The 19,678-nt window shown below is 39.5% G+C and overlaps 1 protein-coding gene and 1 pseudogene across 6 annotated transcripts in view; one reads left to right on the forward strand and one right to left on the reverse strand.

Moving 5' to 3' along the window:
- The first annotated feature begins 6,183 nt into the window (after window positions 1-6,183).
- Window positions 6,184-19,678, forward strand: part of VPS13A (vacuolar protein sorting 13 homolog A) — a 253,881-nt gene continuing 240,386 nt past the window's right edge. For 3 of the 6 annotated variants that reach the window (XM_045043176.1, XM_023243365.2, XR_002737852.2), the window contains exons 1-2: window positions 6,185-6,470; window positions 19,421-19,464. In XM_045043176.1, coding sequence (XP_044899111.1) covers window positions 6,371-6,470; window positions 19,421-19,464 — 144 coding nt within the window. In that variant the 5' untranslated portion in view covers window positions 6,185-6,370. Of the gene's footprint in view, window positions 6,471-15,849; window positions 15,935-19,420; window positions 19,465-19,678 lie in introns of those variants that run through there. The other 3 variants (XM_023243364.2, XR_006588872.1, XM_045043177.1) reach the window with 2 other exon arrangements.
- On the reverse strand, window positions 18,114-18,257 carry LOC111557677 (annotated as a pseudogene).

The following is a 19,678-nucleotide window of genomic DNA, read 5'->3' on the forward strand; positions in this document are numbered from 1 at the left end:
AGCACAGCAGTGCGGGGGTCAGGGGGGCAAGCCTAGGTTCCTGTGCCTCTTCTCCTGGGGCTGTATCTTCATTCACAGTCACAGCCTCTGGTTTTTGTTTGTTTTGTTTTTTGTTTTGTTTTGTTTGTTTGTTTTTAACCCTCTGAATAGTCTCTCCTTGAGACGCTTTTGGGGGTATTAATCTACTTCTCTGGTGGTATGTTCAATGTTGTGAGAGTTGGGCGTGACTTCATATCCAACATTTGTTCATTCTTTCAACAAACATGTATTAAAAACCTATATGGGGGTGCCTGGGTGACTCAGTTGGTTGCGCATCCACTCTCGATTTCAACTCATATGATGACCCCAGGGTCGTGGGATTGAGCTCCATATCAGGATCCATGCTGAGTGTGGAGCCTGCTTAAGATTCTCTCTCTCCCTCTGCCCCTCTTGCATATGCTTTCTCTCTCTCTTTAAAAAGCAAAAAGAGAAACAAAATAAAAAACGTATGTGTACCAAGCACTCGTTTGGTACTAGGGATACATCAGTGAACTAGACACATTAGCTTCCTGTTCTAGAAGTGGCAGTGATGGGGGAGACAGAATCTTTATTATTTTTTTAATGTTTTTTTTTTTTTTTGAGAGAGAGAGATAGAGCAGAGCACGAATGGGGGAGGGGTAGAGAGAGACAGAGACACAGAATCCGAAGTGGGCTCCAGGCTCTGAACTGTCAGCACAAACCCCAACGTGGGGCTCGAACTCACAAGCTGTGAGATCATGACCTGAGCTGAAGTTGGATGTTTAACCAACTGAACCATCCAGGTGCCTTGGAGACAGAACCTTTAAATCCCTTATGAGGAGGGTTATTTCAGAGAATGATGAACGACATGAAGATCCCAAGGTGACTATGAGATAGCGTGACTAGTGGTTATTTGAGACTGAGAGGTCCAGAGAGCTTATTCACATTTCACCTGTGCTCTATGCTCTAATTTGTGTGTGTGTGTGTGTGTGTGTGTGTGTGTATGTAGTTTTATGCAATTTTATTTGACCACTGACACAATCAAGATACATAAGTGCTCCGTAAACACAGGGCTCCTCCCTGGAAACCATTTGTAGCCACACCTGTCCCTCCATCCCATACTAACCTTTGGCAACTGCGAATCTGCTTTCTATCTCTATAATTTTGTCCTTTCAAGAATATTTTGTAAATGGAATCAGCATAATGCCCTGAGATTTATCCAGATTGTTTATAGCATCGGTAGTGCATTCCTTTTTGTTGCTGAGTGGTATTCCACAGTGCGGATATACTACATACAGTCTGTTTCCATTCATTTGTTGAAAGGCTTTTGAGTCGTTTCCGATTTTTGCCTATTATGAATTAAAGTGCTATGAACATTCTTGTACAAGATTTTGTGTCAGCAAAAATCTAGGATAAATGTCTGGAAATACAATTGCTGGTTCATGCGTATTTAGTTTAGTTTTGTTTTAGAAATTGTCCAGAGCACAGCTATACCATTTCACATTCCCATAACTAATGCACATGTATCCATTTTTTTTCCACATCCTCACCAGCATTTGGTGTTACCACATTTTTTTTTTTACCATTCTGGTTGGTGTATAGTAATATATATCATTTATGTTTTTCATTTTCATTGCCCCAATAGCTGATAATATTGAACATATTTTAATGTGCTTATTTGCCATATTTATGTCAATTCATGTCTTTTGGCAGCCTTTTGAAAGTTTACATGAATCTTTATATCAATTTGCCACCAGGGTTGAGAACTTGCTCACAAACTTCAGTTGGCTCTAATTTTGGGAGAGCAATTTCCCCAAAGAATTATAAAAGAATAGACAATATAATACCATTTCTGATACATCTCTCTCCACCAATTTAGAGGAACAAATTAAGTTTACATCTTCTTGTTTAATGTTCCAAGTGTATGACATACAGTTGAATGTAATGAAATTCAGTTTCCATGCTTCACAATCTCCAAAGCTGATTTGCTTTAGACTGAAAACATTTCAATTAGCATGGTAAGAAAAGTCTTATTATACTTCATTTGTAGTAATCTTACAATATTAATAGCTTTTTTTTTGTTTTGGGGAAAAAAAAAATCCATGCTCCCTGTAAAAAAAGACCTTGAAAGAACAGAGACAATACACACGACCAAAGTCTCACCATCTAATCACTGTTAACAGTCAGTGGGCATACTTATACATTTCTTTCTGTGTGTGTGTATGTGTATGTATGTGTGTATTTATGTACATATATTCTCTGCACACTTAAAATATGATTATAATTTATATTATTGGTATGATGCTACTCTGTATCTTGTTTCTTACAAGCATATATTATTGAGTTCCACAGATGTGCATTATCATTTTTAAAGCCTGCACAGTAACCCATTGTGTGTGTGTGCACATGTGTCTGTGTGTATGTGTGTGTGTGTGTGTGTGTGTACACGTGTGCATGTGCATTTAACCAGCTTCCTTATTGATATTTAGCTTCTTCTAACTTTTGGCTGTTATAAATAATGCTTTAATGAATGTTCTTGTGGGGACAGCTTTTTAAATTTTTATGTTTTCTTAGAGTAAATCACTAGAAGCAGGACTGTTGAGTCAAAAGTCATATATATGTATTTACATATGTGAATATGTACATATGAATATACATATGTAGCAAAAATGTGTATATATCAGTTTGTAGATGTTTATAAACTGCCTTTTAATTTTTTTTAACGTTTATTTATTTTTGAGACAGAGAGGGACAGAGCATGAACGGTGGAGGGGCAGAGAGAGAGGGAGACACAGAATCGGAAGCAGGCTCCAGGCTCTGAGTCATCAGCCCAGAGCCGATGCGGGGCTCGAACCCACGGACCGCAAGATCGTGACCTGAGCTGAAGTCAGATGCTTAACCGACTGAGCCACCCAGGTGTCCCTATAAACAGCCTTTTAGAAAGATTGTATTGATTTACATTTTTAGCTACACTGCCTGAGTAAGGCTCTTGTAAATTTCTCAACCTTTTACTTATATCTCCTTTCCAACAAATTTCTGTTTTCTTTTTTTTTTTTAAGGCTTTGGAAGACATAAGTTGAAATAATTTTTAATTGTAATTTTTAAAATTTTTTTTTAAAAATTATTCATATTTGAAAGACAGAGAATGAGCAGAGGAGAGGCAGAGAGAGAGAGGGAGACACAGAATCCGAAGCAGGCTCCAGGCTCTGAGCTGTCAGCACAGCTTGACTGAGCCACCTACGCACCCAAAATTGTTTATAATTTTTAAACAATTATCTGAGGTGGGAGCTCGGGGCTTTTTGAGGCTAACTCCGTAAAAGCTTTTCTGTGAAATGGCCATCTTGTAGAACTGTTCCTCCAGGAACAGAATGTGTTTGGGAATGTAGTCTGCTTCAATGGCTTTGTTATCTGGCCATCTAGCATGCTACCGCAATGCGAACCTTGCTTGGGGAATGAGGTCAGGACAAACAGTACACAAATGATATTTACTTGTGGACAGAGGAATTAATGACAAGGAAAAAATGTCCAAGATAACTACCAGCATGCCAAACTTCAAAGACGGAAAGCTGTGGCATGTAAACTAAGCATAAAAGAGCAAATCCTACTTGCAAAGTTAGGGATTTATTGTAAAGTTGGATGATATTGCAGTTAGGGTTCACTCAAAAAAATTTTTTAAAATATGATCAAACAATGAAGTATAGCATTTTAATTATGATCTGGAGAAGAAAAACACTTTACACTATTTCCAAATTTGAAACTTGGAACATTTTTTTTTTTTTTTGGTAGCCGTTGGACTTATTTTTCAAGGTCCAGCGGATATTTGGTTTAATGATTTAGTGAGTGTACTTATCTTTTACATGATGACATTACTGTATTTTTGCTTATAAGCTTCCTCAAATGGATTAAGGAACAAGAGGACTGACTGCAAAATGTACCTTTTAGTAATTAGGAAACGCATGTTCATGATACAGCACCTAACACTAGATAAGACTTGAGTTACACTTTGCATCTTCTTACATGTTTCTAACACTTTCTGGGCAGAATTTCTTTCATTGCTCTCTTTGGCAATGAAATGCTTATAGTTCCAAATTTTCAGCAGCACACTCCCCCTTCATCCAATTCCACAGGCTTTTCCTGGATTATAGAAGTGTTTCCTGGATTATAGCATGAAGTGTTTGCAAGCTATTTAAGATGTATTTTTGGACAGAGTTCTGGAGTTCCTGTGCTTTAAATTTATGGTGCTAGATTTAATAGAATTTGTAGCTACTGTCTATCTGGCTTCCTCTAAATAATGCTACAGTAGCAAAATACCTCATTATAGCTTTTCCCTTTTCTGGGCATTTAGGCCTCTTATCAGTTTCCTTCCTTATAAGTTTACTTATACAAGTATTCTGAGGTATATTTCCAATGTTGTTAGTCAAATGCAACGGATCAGGTGGGGTGGCAGAGCAGAGTCAGTCACAAATGCCAGGTTCCAGCTCTGTTCCTGCAGAACATTAGTTACATCACCTTGGATCAATCCCTAATATCTTTGCTTCATTATTGTTAAGATTAAGAGATTCAATTGGTGACTATATAATAAAGACCCTTCAAATATGAAATTATCTGAAAATAATTTATGAACTCATGTAAAATAAGATTTTACAGTTTTTTTTTTTTTTTTTTTTTTTTTTTTTTTTTTGCCAGGCATTCTACTTGCAAAGGCAAACCTTAACCTTAAAAAACATTGGGTGACTATGTACAAAAAGTTACTAAAATGGTACAGGAATTAAGTGAAAGTCGTCAGAGGCATTATTTATTTGTGAAACTGTTACCCTTAAAAATTGCCAGTTATTTTACCAGCAAAAGATGGGTTTATTTGGGAACAGTAGAGGATTGCAAATGGGACAAGCAAGCTACCGCAAAACCAAAACCCTAGTTAAGACCACAAACAAAAGCCAGGGGGCATTATCTTATGACTTCCGGTTTGAACAAACGTCAATTGGAGAGAAGAGTTCAGGGTGATGATAAAATACCCCTTATCAGCTGAGGGGTAGTTGATTTCTTGCAGGAGATGCAACGTCCCTCTTCCCTGGTTGGGGGCCTGTAATTGATGATTCTTTCCTGTTGAGATTCTTCTGTTAGGCTTATAATTGAGAATTCTTCCTGTAATTGACATTGAGTGCTAAGGCTCCCTAGCCTCTCTTAGCGTTGCTAGTCCACTTTAGCGAGGTTTCCCTTTCATGTTCAGGATGCAAAGAGAAAAAGTTCCAAGTTCACTCCTACATCTTAACCCCTTAGGAGGGTGGTGATTATAGTTCTCCAAACTTCACATCCGGCGTCTCTGTGACCTCAGGCATTTGACTGTATTTCTTATAAAAGACCAAATGGGGGTGGGATGGGGATGAAAGAAGAGTCCTCATTTTTTATTTAGTTAGGGTCATTCGGTAAGGCTCAAGGGGTGAGTCTAGGTCTCACAGTATTTCTTAGAGGGCGCTCCGCAGTTTCTGAACTGGTTGACTCTGAATCCCAAAGGACTCTAGGTGATGAAAGGAGGATCCCTGTAAATAACTTGACCAAAAAAAAGAGTGCCAGGTCAGATGCAGGGAAGGGGGGGCGTGGCATTCCAGCACCGAGTTTACTCTTCACTGCCCTTCTACTTTCTGGCACTATTTGCAGCAAGGGATGTTAAGTCACCCTTAGAGCGTCGTGACCTTGCCCTCCGAGCAGGGGGCGGGGCAGTTACACGCGTCCAGACACAGGCTGGCCGGACGCAGGAACCTGTAGTAATGTGGGAGAGCTCCTTGGGACCTTCCCTTACGACGCCTCCAGCCTGACCGCGAGAGTGCTGGAATCTGCCCACACCTTGGTTACGTGCAGGTCCTACCGGTCCGCGAGTGGGGTCGTCTCCACTGTAGGGAGAGGGGCGTTCCCTGCTAGGTGTAACCGCCGCGCCCCACCCCGCCCCCCGCCGCTGGGCCGGCCCCCGGGTCGACCGGCGAGGGCGGGGTCGGGAACAAACTGGCAGCTGCCTCCGCTCATCCTGTTGCCAGGCGACGGGGAAGAGGCGGGGCCAACATGTAAAAGGAGGCGGCTTCTGCAAGGAAACGGCAGGCGTCAGAGAAGCGGTCGCGCAGCCGCCCTTGCTCTTCTCTAGCAGGCGTGCCCGGGTCGGCGCCGCGCTCCGCCCCCGCCCTGGAGTCCGCTCTGCGCACGCGCGGGGCGAGCAGCCGCCTCCGCCCCTCGCAGGGCTCGCGGCGGGGCTGTGCGTCCGGCAGTGGGGCAGCTCTAGTGGGAGCCGCCCGGGAGCCGGTGAACCGAGCGGTCTCGGGCGGCCAGGCGCTGGACGAAGGAGTGCGGTGGGCGGCTGCCGTGTCCACCGCGGCTGAGGAAAATGGTGTTCGAGTCGGTGGTCGTGGATGTGTTGAACCGGTTCTTGGGGGACTATGTGGTGAACCTGGACACGTCCCAGCTCACTCTGGGCATCTGGGGAGGTAACGAGACCGCCGCCGCCCCCTCAATCTCGTTTTCCTCCCGGCCTTTGGTTTTCGGAGCCTCGGTCCCCTTGCTCGCTCGGCACCACCACCTGCCGCCGCCCTCCTCGGGGTTAAATTACGTAAAGCCAGGCGGCGGTTCCAGGGCCTCTGCCCGCAAGTTGTTTGTATTCTGGCAGGAGGGGGTTGGGGTCGGGGTGCGGGCTGTAACGTCCCCCTTTTCCGAGCCGGGCGGTTGAGGGGGCTCGCGGTGGATTCCGAGGGTGCGGGAGACCGATTGCTCCCAGGCGCCCTTTTCTGCCCGTCGCCCCGCGCCGTCGAGCTTCAGCTGCGCGGGTCGTGGGGGTGTGGAGGGGGGGGGTCACAAGACGCCCGGGGGGCTTGTTCCCACCCCTGTCATTTTGTACCCCCGTGGGTTATGGCGAAGGCTCGGGAGAGCTCACGGAGTGTCGCACGTTGTCTCGCACGTGCAAGCAAGGCGCTGCGACCGAAGACGCCCTCTTCCTTCCCCAGCTCGGGCGTGTGGCTAACCCGCGGTGTCTTCTCGGCCCCGGATCCTGGCCACCCCACCTGCATTCCCGGTTGCTGGCTTGGCTCCTGCCGGTAACAGAAAGCGAAACTCCTGGGCACGATTAACTCAAATGGTTGGTCAGGTGTTTCCAGTTCACAGCCTGACCCGGGAGTTAGGAGGAGGACAGAAGCCTTACTTTGGATCCACTTAACTCTGGTGCGCTGCCTTATTTGGAGCCTCCTTTTTACTGCTGCCATCTGTTTTTGTATTATCCCCTTTTTAAACATCCGTTGTAAGTTGGATTGCTTTTCCGTAGCAAGTGAATCTCTTGGGCCAAAGTTAGGGCTTTTTTTTTTTTTTTTTTAAATCGTTAATATGCACACACTTTCAGCCTCCTTCTAAGACATTTATCTTGAGTTTTCTCCTTTATGAAAGGGTGTGAGTAGGTAATTATTTTGGTGGCGAGAACCTTGTTAGGGCTGTTGGTATCTGGTACCACGGGTAGAGCCAGCCTCCGCGGAGAAGGGACGTGAGCGCTAGCTCGGCATCTCCGGGTAGTATCGGAGACGTGAAGACTGTTGAATTTGTTCTTCTCATTTGCCGAGTAAAAATCATACGATCTGCCTTCACCCACTTCAGAGGGAAGCCTTGCAAACATTTTGTGGTGTGTTTTGAATCGTAGTGGAGGGTTCCCGTAGAGGTTTGTGGAGGTGTGTGTCGAGTGTGATTTATGGATGAATTTGTTTAAAATTTAGGTGCGGTAAAATTGACTCGTGATGTAAAAGTTCTGCCTTTCTTGACAGACGCAGTGTTAAGGAATGTATCCACTGCCACAGTCGTGGTACCAAAAAGTTCCATCAGGACACCGAAGTTCCCCCTGCTGCCCCTTTTCAGTCCACCCTTCCCAGCCTCCATTTCTCCTGGCTGCCACTGATCTGTTTCCATCCCTACAGTTTTGTCTTTGCCTGAGTGCCATATAAATGGAATTATGTGGTAGATAGCTTTTGGGGTCTTCTGTTTTTACTGAATTTCACTCCTTCCACTTTTTACACAAAATGAATTTGAGAGGGCCATCCGTGTGTTGCATGCACCAGTATTTCATTCCTGTATTTTTGAGCAGTAGTTGACTGTAGGCATGTGTTGCACATGTTTATGTTTGCTGGTTTCCCTTTCTTGCCATTAGGAATAGAGCTGCTAATAAACATGCATGTGCGGGTTTTTGTGTGAACATAAATTTTTATTTCCCATGGGTTAGTACCGAAGAGCGCAATTGTGAGGCCTTTATGGTAAGTTAATATTTAATTTACGTGAAACTAAGCTGCTTTTCAAAGTGCCTGTGCCATTTTGCAATCTCACCAGCAGTGTAGTGTAGCACTGACTGCTCAACGCTTAGTTACTTTACACCCTCACTAGCACTTAGCATTGACATTTCTGAAACTTTTTTTTTTTAGCCATTTTACTAGGTATATAGTGCTGAAGTATGGTGGTTTTAATTTGCATATCTAGTGATTAAAGATGTTGAGCATCTTCTCATGTTCTTTGCTGTCTGTGTAGTTTCATTGGTGAAGTGTTCAAATCTTTGGCTCCTTTTCAGTTGGCTTTTTTTCTTTTTTTATTGAGATTCACTGTACCCATTAAAGTGGCATTTTAAAAATGGTATTTTAAAATGCCATTTAAAAAATGTTGTTAATGTAGCTGACACACAATGTTAAATTGGTTTTAGGTATACAACAGTGATTCAACAATTCTAAAGGTTATGTAATGCTCACCATGATAAGTGTTACCATCTGTCACCTTTCCATATTATTAAAGTATTATTTGGTTTTATTTTTTATTTTTTTAAGTAGGCTCCATGCCCAACATGGGGCTGGAACTCCTGACCCTCAGATGAAGAGTCACATGCTCTACCGAATGAGCTAGCCAGGTGCTTCCATTATTACAGTATTATTAACTGTATTTCCTATGCTTTTCATCTTAAATTTACCCTTTTAAGATGTACAATTGAGTGTTTTTTAGTATAGCCACAAAATTGTGCCACTGTCGACACTAATTCCAGAACTTTTTCAACACCCCCAAAATAAGCCTCATGCCCATTAGCAGTCACTCTCAAATTCTGTCCCGAACTTCCCGACGTCAACTCCAGCAACTTCTGATTTCTTTTATGTTTTCTGTGGAGTCACCAATTCTGCACATTTCACTTACATGTAATCCTGCAACATACATGGCTTTTTGTTTCTGGCCTTTTTCACATAACTTTATATTTTCAAGCGTCATCTTGTAGGATGTATCATTTTATTTCTTTTTATGACTGAATAATATTCCATTATATGGGTATATCACATTTTGTTTATTCATTGATCAGTTGATAGACATATAAATTATTCTTTTTGGTTTTTATGAGTAATGGTGTGAACCTTCATGTGCAAGTTTTTTTGTGGGCATATGTTCTAAATTTTCTCAAGTATATGCCTAGGACTGGAATTGCTGAGTCATAGGGTAACTCAGACTTTTTATAGTACTGTTGAACTCTTTTCCAAAGTATTTTCTTATTGTTAAGTGTTGAGAGTTCTTTACATGTTACATATTTGAATCTTTTGTCAGAAAGAAAATCTGAAAATGTATTCTCCCAGTCTCTTCCAAGTCTGTCTTTTGCAAAGCAAAAGTTTGAAAATTTTATCAAGTCCACTTCAAAAACTTTTCATGAGTCATGCTTTTGAGGTATCTATGAAATCTTAGCCTTCCCTGAAATCACAAAGATTTTCTCCTATGTTTTCTTATACAAGATTTATAATTTTATATTTTATGTTTGGATTTCGGATCCATTTTTGTAAAAGTTGTCAAGGTTGAAGGTTGACATTCATTTGTTGGCATGTGGATGCAAATGTTCAGTTGTACCATCTACTGAAAAAATCCTTTCCTCATAGAATTATTTTTGCACTTCTGTAAAAAAAAAAAATTAGACTTTATATTGCCTGGGTTTATTTTTGCATTGTCATCTGTTTGAATAATATGTGTGTCCATCCTTTGACCAATACCACTTTTGTCTTGATAACTCTAGCTAATAGTCATGAAATCAGGTAGTGTGATTCTTCTAACTTTGGTGTTAACAAAAATTTTAAAACAACATATCGGTGTTTTATATATAGAAGTTGGTTATATTTTGATAAGCAGAGCTTTATTTTATTTTTTAGGGAACTCATGCAAATGGGGAGAGAGGCAGAATCCTTTTTTTTTTTTTAATGTTTATTTTTTGAGAGATAGAGTATGAGCAGGGAAGGGGCAGAGAGAGGGAGATACAGGATCTGATCATGTAGGGCTCAAACCCACAAACTGAGATCATGCCTTGAGACCACGTGGTTGCTTAACCTACTGAAATGCCAAGGCGCCTTGGTAGACAGAATCAGAATCTTAAGCAGGCTCCATGCACAGTTCAGAGGGTGATGCAGGGCATGGTTCCAGGTTCATGACCGGATCTCACATCAAGAGTCCGGTGCTCAACTGTCTGAGCTACCCAGGTGCCCTAGTGAAACTTTAAGAGCTTTTTGTTAAATTCTCCAAGGATTGATTGATTGATTATTTATTTATTTAAATTGTTTGTAATGTTTATTTTTGAGAGAGAGCATGAGAGGGAGAGCAGCAGAGAGATGGAGACAGAATCTGAAGCAGGCTCTGAGCTGTCACCGCAGAGCCTGACTGAGCCACCCAGGCGCTCCTCCCTCCTTTGAGAATTTAAAAAGCCGTAATTTTAATAAACTTTTAAAAAGTTATTTGAAAATTTCAATAATAGAAACTAGATGCATAGGAAAATTGTTAAGGTTATGGAGTTAATATTGTATGGTCTAATGTCAGAAGGACGTTTGGTTTTAAATGTATGCTTTTGCTGGGTGTGTGTAATAATCCAGCTAATTGCACTCTTAGCATATTAATAGTGTTAGTGTTCAGGAATTAGATGGATGATTTCAAATCTAATAATGGGTAGTGCTTTGAAAATGTTTCTGAGGTAATTTTTTTTGGAAAGGAGAATCCATTTTTCCTTAGAAACTTGGTTATACATGAATGAAGAGTTTCCAAAAACGTATTTAATTATAATGTAGCAGAATAGTGCTACTATACTGGGCCCTACAGGAAGCAGACTGAGTGCTGGAAGCATCTGTTTTATGAAGGAGAAAGAGGAATTGAGCTTTATCTCACACTCCTGATGAATTTTGATGTTGATAAAGTACTTTTTATGCGCCGCTGTTAATCCTCCACCGTTTTGTATGTCATTTACTTAGGTAGGTGGTAGTACTTCATTGATCTATCTGACGTTAATCTCCCACCATTTCTTTTTTTTTTTCTCTTTTTAAAAAACATTTTTTAAAATGGTTATTTATTTTTGAGAGAGACAGAGACAGAATGCCAGTGGGTTAGGGGCAGAGAGCGAAGGAGACACAGAATCGGAAGCAGGGTCCAGTCTCTGAGCCGTCAGCACAGAGCCCGACGCGGGGCTCGAACTCACGAGCCGGTGAGATGATGACCTGGGCCGAAGTCGGATGCTCAACCGACTGAGCCACCCAGGCACCCCAATCTCCCACCTTTTCTTTTTTAAAAAAAAAAAAATTTTTAACGTTTTATTTATTTTTGAGACAGAGAGAGACAGAGCATGAACAGGGGAGGGTCAGCGAGAGGGAGACACAGAATCTGAAACAGGCTCCAGACTCTGAGCTGTCAGCACAGAGCTCGACACCGGGCTCGAACTCACGGACCGCGAGATCATGACCTGAGCCGAAGTCGGCCGCTTAACCGACTGAGCCACCCAGGCGCCCCATCTCCCACCTTTTCTAAGCTGGCATTTCGTGTTTCCTTCAAGAGCTAGGCTGCATCAGAATCAGCCATATGTGTTCCTTAGACATACAGATTTCTGAACTGCTTTCCAGACTTAATAATTCTTTTATCTGGAGTAGGACACCGAAATCTTTTTCTTTTTTGTCTTGTTTTGTTTTTTAAACGTCATGGGATTGTCATGTGCAACTAGGTGCATTTTAAGAGCACTTTAGGGCGCCTCTGTGGCTTAGTCGGTTAAGCGTCCCACTTTGGCTGGGGTCATGATCTCGCAGTCCATGAGTTCGAGCCCCGCGTCGGGCTCTGTGCTGACCGCTCAGAGCCTGGAGCCTGCTTCCGATTCTGTGTCTCCCTCTCTCTCTGCCCCTCCCCCGTTCATGCTGTGTCGCTCTCTGTCTCAAAAATAAATAAACGTTAAAAAAAAAAAAAAAGAAGCACTTTGAGGGCAAATGTATTAGAAACTCAAGAGGCAGAAGCAGTAATAAAGATGGCTTGTTATAGAACTCTTTCTTGTTTTCTCTAAAATAGTACTCAAATTTTGCAGGTTTTTTTTTTTTTTTTTTTTTTTGGTGGTGGTTGTTATGCCTGATGATGTTATGTAACGTTAGAAACTGATTTCTTTTTTTTAAAAACTAACTTGGATATTTTATTTTTGAAATGTTACTTTCCCAGTTTTCTCTTTATAACAGAGTTTAATGGTCAGTGGCCACTTACTACATGTCCCCAGTATACTATTTGCTCTGTAGGATGTTGAAGATTCAGGGCACAATTCCTGATATGAAGGAGTCATTCTTTTATGAAAGGAATATATTGGGAGTGCTGAACAGATGTTTGTTGAGATCTAGTGGTAATTACCAATTATAATTCCTTAAATACTATTTTTATCTTTACATTCTGAGAAACTTTTATAGAATGTTAGAGCTGAAAGGGAACATTTAATATGAAAAGTGTTAAATACAGAATTAAAAGATTTTGCAGTCTACATCCATATTCCTGTAATCTAGATGGTACCACGAATTATGTATTAACAGCTTTATTGAAACATAACTGACATAGTAAAAGCACATATTTAAAGTCTACAGTTTGGTAAACTTTGACATGTATGCACTTGGGAAATAGTCATCATGATCAAGGTGACGAAATATCCATCACACTCAAAAGTTTTTTTGGCCATCTCCAGAGGCATCCAATATTCTGATTTTTTTTTTTTTTTTCCTACCATACATACCTATACCTCTATTTCTGGCTTGCTGAATGTGGTTTTTTTCCTCCAAGAATGTGTGTTGGGTTTTGTAAACTGGTTTTTCTCTATTGATATGATCATAGGGTGTCTCTTCTTCAGCCTGTTGATGTAATGGATTATATTAATTGATTTTTGAATGTTGAAGGAGTCTTTCATACCTGGAATAAATTCCACCTGGTCTTGGTATATAATTATTCTTACACATTGTTGGATTTAATTTGGTACTCTGTTGATTTTTGCATCTGTGTTCATGAGAGATAGTGGTCTGTAGCTTTTTTTCTTGTAATGTGTTTATCTGGTTTTGGTATTAGGGTAATGCTGAACTCATAAAGTGAGTTAGGAAGTGTTGCCTCTGCTTCTGTTTGCTAGAGGAGATTTCGTTGGGGCTTGGTATCATTTTTTCCTTAAATGTTTGGTTTAGAAAGTTAGTGAAACCATCTGGGCGTTATGCTTTGAGTTTTGAAAGATTATTAAGTATTCAATCAATGTCTTTAATAGATAACAGGCCTATTTTGGTATCTTTTTTATCATGTGTGAGTTTTGCTAGAATGTATCTTTTGAGGGATTGTTACAAGTTTTGTGAGCAGGTTTGCATTCCTGTATTATCCTTTTACTGTCCATAGAATGAGTAATGATGGCCCTTCCTTTCACTTGTGATACTAGTAATTTGTGTCTTTTCTTTCATAGTTAACTTGGCTAGAGTGTTATCAATTTTGTTGATCTTTTCAGAGAACCATCTTTTGGTTTCATTAGTTTTTCTCTGGATTTTTCTGTATTGAATTTCATTGATTTCTGCTCTAATTCTTCTTTTCTTCTGCTTACTTAGGATTTCATTTGGTCTTCTTTTCCTAGATTCCTAAGGTGGAAGCCAGAGTATTGATTTTAGATCTTTCTTCTTTTCTAATATATGCATTCAGTGGTGTAAATTTCTGAGCCCTCCTTTTGCTGCATGTCAAATTTTGAGAGCTGTATTTTCATTTGATTCAAGATACTTTTCAGTTTCTTTTGAGACTTCTTTGATTTCTGTGTTATTTTAAATTAGTATATGCCAAATCTGCAGGTATTTTGGGAGTTTCTACCTTTTTTTTTTTTTTTTTGTGACCGATTTCTAGTTTAAGTCCATTGTTGTCTGAAAGCAAATTTTGTAAGACTTTTATTCCTTTAAATTTGTTAAGATATGTTTTATGGACCAGAGTTTGGATTATTGTGGTGAATGTTCTGTGTGAGCTTGAAAAGAATATGGGGCACCTGGGTGGCTCAGTTGGTTAAGCATCCGACTTAGGCTCAGGTCATGATCTCATGGCCCGTGAGTTTGAGCCCCGCTTCGGGCTCTGTGCTGACAGCTCAGAACCTGGAGCCTGCTTCAGATTCTGTGTCTCCCCCTCTGTCTGCCCCTCCCTGCTCATGCTCTGTCTCTGTCTCAGAAATTTATAAACATTAAAAAAATTAAAAAAGAAAAGAATAGATATTCTGCTATTGTTGGAAGAAATGTTCTACAAATTTTAATTAGATCCCTTTGCTTTTAATTTGTTTATGCCTTTATGTCTAGAGTAGGTTTCTTGCAGATATCTTGTTAGGTTTTGTTTTTGTTATCCACTGTGTCGGGTTTTGTCTTTTCATTGGTATATTCAGACCATTTATTTATTTAAAGTGATTATTGATATAGTTGGGTTGATGGTTATCTATTTGTAGCTCTTTTCTATTTCTTATATGTATGTCTTTGCTTTTTAAAATCTTCCCCTCTTTTTTCTGCCTCTTCTGGTTTTAGTTAAGCTTTTCTATGATTTTCTTTTTTTCCTCTCCTAATATATTAATTATACCAAATTTATTATTTACCACAGGCTTACCAAATTTATTATTTATTTTTCATTTGATTATTATTATTTTAGTGGATGCTTTAGGATTGCAATATGCATTTAAAACTAATCTAAGTCTGGAGCACCTGGGTGGCTCAGTCAGTTAAACATCCACCTCTTGATTTTGGCTCAGATCATGATCTTGTGGTTCGTGAGTTTGAGCCCTGCATCTGTCCCCAAGCTTATAGCATGGAGACTGCTTGAGATTCTTTGCCTCTCTCTTAAATCAATAAACAAACAGACAAAAAATGAAACTAATCAAAGTCCAATCAAATAAAGCTATATTGCTTCAGAGCTAGTGGAGGCACCTTATAAGATTATTGTACTCATTTGCTTTTGCCATTCATTTCACTTATCCATAAGCTGTACCTACCCAGTGCACTGTTGCTATTATTATTTTGAACAGTTTCCCATTAAGGAAAATAAAAGGCTTAATTTTACCTTTATTCCTTTTCTCATGCTCTTACAGCTCTGAGTTTGTGACCTATATTTTCCTTCTCTGTGAAAACTTTTAACATTTCTTGCAAGGGAGGTCTGCCAAAAAATGCCATCAGGTTTTGTTTGCCTGAGAAACTATTTCTTTTGCATCTCCACCACTTAAAAATAATGTGGTAAAATACAACATAAAATTATCTTAATGATATTTTAATTTCAGGTGTACAGTATATTGATTTAACAGTCCGGTACATTACTCAGTGTTCACCCTAAGCATAGCCACCATCTGTCATCAAACAACATTTTTGCAACATTATTGACTATATTCCCTTTGTTGTACTTTTCATCTCTGTGACTTACTTATTTTGTAACTGGAAGTTTGTACTTAATCACCTTCACCTATTTTGCCCATCCCGCCCCCCGACCTACCTCTCCTCAAGCAGCCATCAGTTTGTTCTCTGTATTTAAGAGTCTTGGTTTTTTTTGTTTCCCTGGTTTGTTTTTTAGATTCCACATGTAAGTGACATCATGGTATTTGTCTTTCTCTCACTTGTTTCACTTAGCATAATACCCTGCTCCATCCGTATTGTTGCAAATGGTAAGGTCTCATTCTTTATTATGGCTGAGTAATATTCGTGTGTATGTGTGGGTGTAGGTGTGTGGGTGTGTGTATCCATTTATCTGATGGATGCTTGGTTGCTTCCATATGTTAGCTATTGTAAATAATGCTGCAGTAAACATAGAGCTGCATATTTTTTTTTTTTTTGAATTCGTGTTTTTGGGTAAATACTAGTGGAATTACTGGATCATATAGTATCCCTTTTTTAAATTTTTTGAGGAACCTCCATATTGTTTTCCATAGCAGCTGCACCAATTTGCATTCCTACCTCCAGTGTATGAGGGTTCCTTTTCCTTCACATTCTCATCATCACTTGTTATTGTCTTTTTGATTCTAGCCTTTCTGACAGGTGGGAGGTGATATCTCGTGGCTTTGATTTGCATTTCTCTGATGATGAGTGATGAGCATCTTTTCATGTGTCTGTTGGTCATCTGTATGTCTTCTTTGGAAAAAAATGTCTCTTCAGGTCTTTTGCCATTTTAAATCAGATTAGTATTAGTGTTTTTGCTGTTGGGTTGTAGAAGTTCTTCATAAAATTTGGATATTAACCAAACTTTGGATATTATCCAAAGGAATATTAACCCTTTATTGGATATATCCTTTGAAAATATCTTTTCCAATTCAGTAGGTTGCGTTTTTGTTTTGTCGATGGTTTCCTTTGCTGTGGAAAAGCTTTTTATTTTGGTGTGGTCCTGATACTTATTTTTGCTTTTGTTTTCCTTGCCTTAGGACACAGATCTAGAAAAATGTTTCTGTGGTGATGTCAAAGAAAATACAGTCTGGGGTTTCTTCAGGAGTTTGGTGGTTTCAGGTTGCACATTTAGGTCTTTAATCTACTTTTGAGTTATTTTTATGCTGCAATAAAGTGGTCCAGTTTCATTCTTTTGCAGTAGCTGTCCAGTTTTCCTAGTACGATCTGTTGAAGAGGTTGTCTTCTCTCCATTGTATATTCCTGACTGTTTTGTCATAGATTAATTGACCATGTAAGTGTAGGTTTATTTCTGGGCTCTCTATTCTGTTCCATTGATCTATGTGTATATTTTTGTGTCAGTACCATGCTGTTGTGACTACTATGACTTGATAGTATATCTTGAAATCTGGAATAGTGATACCCCCAGCTTTGTTCTTTCTCAAGATTGCTTTGGCTATTCAGGCTTTTTTCTGGTTCCATACAAATGTTAGGATTATTTGTTTTAGTTCTTTGAAAACTGCTCTTAGTAATTTTATAGAGATTGTGTTGAACCTATAGATTGCTTTTTGTAGTGAGATTTTAATGATAGTCTTCTAATCCATTAGCATGGACTATTTTCGCATTTGTTGGTGTTTTCTTTCTTTCATCAGGGTTTTATAGTTTTCAGAGTATCGGTCTTTCATCCTTTTGGTTGGGTGTATTCTTATGTACTTTATTATTTTTGGTGATTGTAAATGGAATTGTTAATTTTTCTTTCTGCTACTTCGTTATTACTGTATACTGTATAGAAATGCAGATTTCTGTGTATTAATTTTGTATCCTGCAACTTTACTGAATTCACTTATCAGTTCTAACAGTTTTTTTTTTTTTTGTTAGTCTTTAGGGTTTTCTTTTTTTTTTTAATTTTTTTAAATGTTTTTATTCATTTTTGAGACAGAGCACAAGTTGGGGAGGGTCAGAGAGAGGGAGACACAGAATCTGAAGCAGGCTTCAGGCTCTGAGCTGTCAGCACAGAGTCTGACGTGGGGCTTGAACTCACCGACTGTGAGATCATGACCTGAGCTGAAGTCGGATGCTCAACCGACTGAGCCACCCAGGCGCCCCAGTCTTTAGGGTTTTCTATATACGGTATCATGTCCTCTGCAAGTAGTGAAAGTTTTACTTCTTCCTTGCTAATGTGAATGCCTTTTATTTCTTTTTCTTGTCTTGAGTAGTAAGACTTCCAGTACTATGTTGAATAAAGGAGTGGAGATCCTTGTTTTGTTCCTGGTTTTAGAGGAAAAGCTCTTAGTTTTTTGCTAGTTGAGTATGATGTTAGTTAGCTTGTAAGTTTTTGATATATGGCCATTATTATGTTGAGGTATATTCCCTCTAAATCTTTCATTGTTGATGGATATTGGACTTTGCCAACACAATTTTTTCTACATTTACTGAGGTGATCCTTGGGCTTTTATCTCTTTTGTTAATGTGAGGTACCACACTGATTGATTTGTAAATATTAAACCACTCTTGCATCAGTGGAATAACTCGTGCTCAATTGTGGTCAGTGATTTTTTAAACTGATAAGAACAGATACTACACTTGATCTTAGCCAAAAGGCCGAGAAGCGATGGGGTCAGTGATTTTTTAAAATGTATCATTGGATTTAGTTTGCTGATATTCTGTTGAGGATTTCTGTATCTGTGTTCATCAGTAATATTGGCTTGTGGTTTTCTTTTTTTGTAGTGTCTTTGTTTTTGGTATCAGGGTATTGCTGGCCTGGTAGAATGAATTTGGAAGTTTTCCTTTCTTTGTAAATTTTTGGAATAGTTGGAGAAGAATAGTATTAACTCTTGAGATGTTTAGTAGAATTCACCTTTGAAGCCATAAGCCATAGACTTTTGCTTTTTGGGAGTTATGTGATTACTGATTCAATTTCCTTACTAGTAATCACTTTGTCCAAATTTTCTATTTACTTCTGATTTACTTTTGGAAGATTGTATGTTTTTAGGAATTAAAATTTTTTTTTAACGTTTATTTATTTTTGAGAGAGAGAGAGAGAGAGAGAGAGAGCGAGCATGAGTGGGGGAGGGGCAGAGAGAGAGGGAGACACAGAATGCGAAGCAGGCTCCAAGCTCTGAGCTGTCAGCACAGAGCCCAATGTGGGGCTCAAACTTACGAACCGTGAGATCATGACCTGAGCCGAAGTCGGACACTTAACCGACTGAGCCACCCAGGCACCCCTGTTTTTAGGAATTTAAAGAATGAAGTATGCCTATTTATTTATTTTTAAATGTTTATTCATTTTTGAGAGGAAAGAGCATGAGTGGGGGAGGCGCAGAGAGTGGGGGACGGAGGATCCAAAGTGGGCTCTGAGCTGACAGCAGTGAGCCTGATGTGGGGCTTGAACTCACTAACTGTGAGATTATGATCTGAATGGCAGTTGGATGTTCAACTGACTGAGCCACCTGAGTGCCCTGAGTATGCCTTTTATTTTTTTTAATTTTTTAATGTTTAAAAATAATTTATTTTGAGAGAGCGCACACAAGCAGGGGAGGTGCAGAGAGAGAGAGAGAGAGAGAGAGAGAGAGGGAGACAGAGAATCCAAGTGGGCTCCACACTGTCAGCGCACAGCCTGATGGAGGGGCTCAGACTCAGGAACTGTGAAATCATGACCTGAGCTGAAACCAAGAGTCGGATGCTTAACTGAGCCATCTAGGAACCCCCCAAAGTATGTCTTTTTAAAATGAAAAATACTTTAATATTTTAATTTTACTCCTTAAATGTTTTTTTAGGAGCTGTGGCCTTGAAGAATCTTGAAATTAAAGAAAATGCTCTGGTAGGTTTTGAGTATAAAAAATTTGTAATGTCTGCATTTAACTGTATATAGACTTTTTGATTTACTTCGTCATTTTAAATTATTCAAGCTTGTGAAAATTTTTAAAAGAGAATTTTTGCAAAATGTGTATTTTACAAAGTAGACTTTTAATCTCCTTTAAAAGCACAGAGTATAATTTTCCCCATTTAAAAATGCTTCCAATTTTTTTCTTTCT

This window comes from Felis catus, chromosome D4, assembly GCF_018350175.1.
Source record: "Felis catus isolate Fca126 chromosome D4, F.catus_Fca126_mat1.0, whole genome shotgun sequence".
Classification (NCBI taxonomy): Eukaryota; Metazoa; Chordata; class Mammalia; order Carnivora; family Felidae; genus Felis; species Felis catus.